This window comes from Medicago truncatula, chromosome 8, assembly GCF_003473485.1.
Source record: "Medicago truncatula cultivar Jemalong A17 chromosome 8, MtrunA17r5.0-ANR, whole genome shotgun sequence".
NCBI classification, from domain to species: Eukaryota; Viridiplantae; Streptophyta; class Magnoliopsida; order Fabales; family Fabaceae; genus Medicago; species Medicago truncatula.
The window spans coordinates 24,076,198-24,077,638 of record NC_053049.1 but is presented as its reverse complement, the minus strand read 5'-3'; the positions used below and the strand labels follow the sequence as shown (position 1 = coordinate 24,077,638).

General features: G+C 37.7%; 1 protein-coding gene across 1 annotated transcript; it reads left to right on the top strand.

Annotated features, from left to right (window-relative positions):
• The first annotated feature begins 355 nt into the window (after positions 1-355).
• On the top strand, positions 356-1,162 carry LOC112417360 (uncharacterized). The gene has a single exon (XM_039829063.1). The coding sequence runs from the start codon at positions 356-358 to the stop codon at positions 1,160-1,162; it is 807 nt and encodes a 268-aa protein (XP_039684997.1).
• The last annotated feature ends 279 nt before the right edge of the window (positions 1,163-1,441 follow it).

Genomic DNA, 1,441 nt, shown 5'->3' with positions numbered 1-1,441 from the left:
TTTCATCAACACTTTTAGGGCCTTCAGTAGCTTCTACCTTCTGACATTCAGCAATATCAACTTTTAATTTGACATACAGATTTTCAACAACATCAATGATGGCCTCCACCACATCGCAATCTGCAATTTCAGTGTACATCACATCGACAACTTTTAGAGGATCAACTTCCACTTGCATTTGAGGCTTTGACTTGTCTCCAAATTTCATCATGCCTTCATTCAAAGCTTTTAGAACCAAATCCCAAAAAGTACACAATGTGAGGTTTTTTGTCCCAGTAATATTACTAAAAGAAATGAGATGCCTTTGAACTCTATCCTTGAAGTCGAAATCTTCTATGTATGAGGCATTGATTTCATGGGGCCATTTCCATCTTCTTTTGGAAATCAATACATCTTCGTAGCGGTTGACTATGTTTCCAAATGGATTGAGGCCATCACCTCTCCTACTAATGATGCAAAAGTAGTAATGAAACTATTTAAGAAAATAATTTTTCCAAGGTTTAGGGTGCCAAGGGTTGTAATAAGCGACGGAGGGTCTCACTTCATTTCTAAACATTTTGAAAAACTTTTACAAAAATTTGGAGTGAAACACAAAGTTGCAACCCCATACCATCCACAAAGAAGTGGCCAAGTTGAAGTTTCAAATAGGCAAATAAAGGCTATTCTTGAAAATACTATTTCAATTTCTAGAAAATATTGGTCAATTAAGCTTGATAATGCTCTTTGGGCTTATCGAACGGCATACAAGAATCCCATTGGAATTACTCTTTTCAAACTAATTTATGGGAAGTCTTGTCACCTTCCGGTAGAACTACAGCACAAAGCTTATTGGGCAATTAAGAACCTCAACTTAGACCCAAAATTAGCTGGAGAGAAAAGAAAACTTCAATTAAGCGAGTTAGAAGAACTTAGGATGGATGCTTATGAAAATGCCCGCATTTACAAAGAAAGAACTAAAAAATGGCATGACAAGCATATCATAAAAAAAGACTTCAAGAGCGCTGACCTCGTGCTGCTCTTCAACTCTAGATTGAAAGTTTTTCGAGGAAAACTAAGGTCGAGATGGTCCGGCCCTTTTCAAGTCCGTAAGGTCTACCTTTATGGGGCTATCGAGATTTTTCTGAAGAAAGCGGACCATTCAAAGTTAATGGCCAAAGGCTAAAGATTTATAATGGAGGAGAAACCGTTGAAGTAGAAACTACTTTGGCTCTTAATGATCCCCCTTGAGAAACTACGTACGCCCTTATTTTTGTCAAGCTAATAACGGTAAAAGAGCGCTTTGTGGGAGGCAACCCACGTATTTAATTGTTTTATTTGTTTCGTGTTATGTCCCTTTTTTTTGTAGGTAATTGTCTGAATATGATGTGAAAAGGTAAGAAAAATTGAAGATGGCCGACCAGAGAGGTGGCATGGTCCGTGCCTGTAACAATCATACAAAACC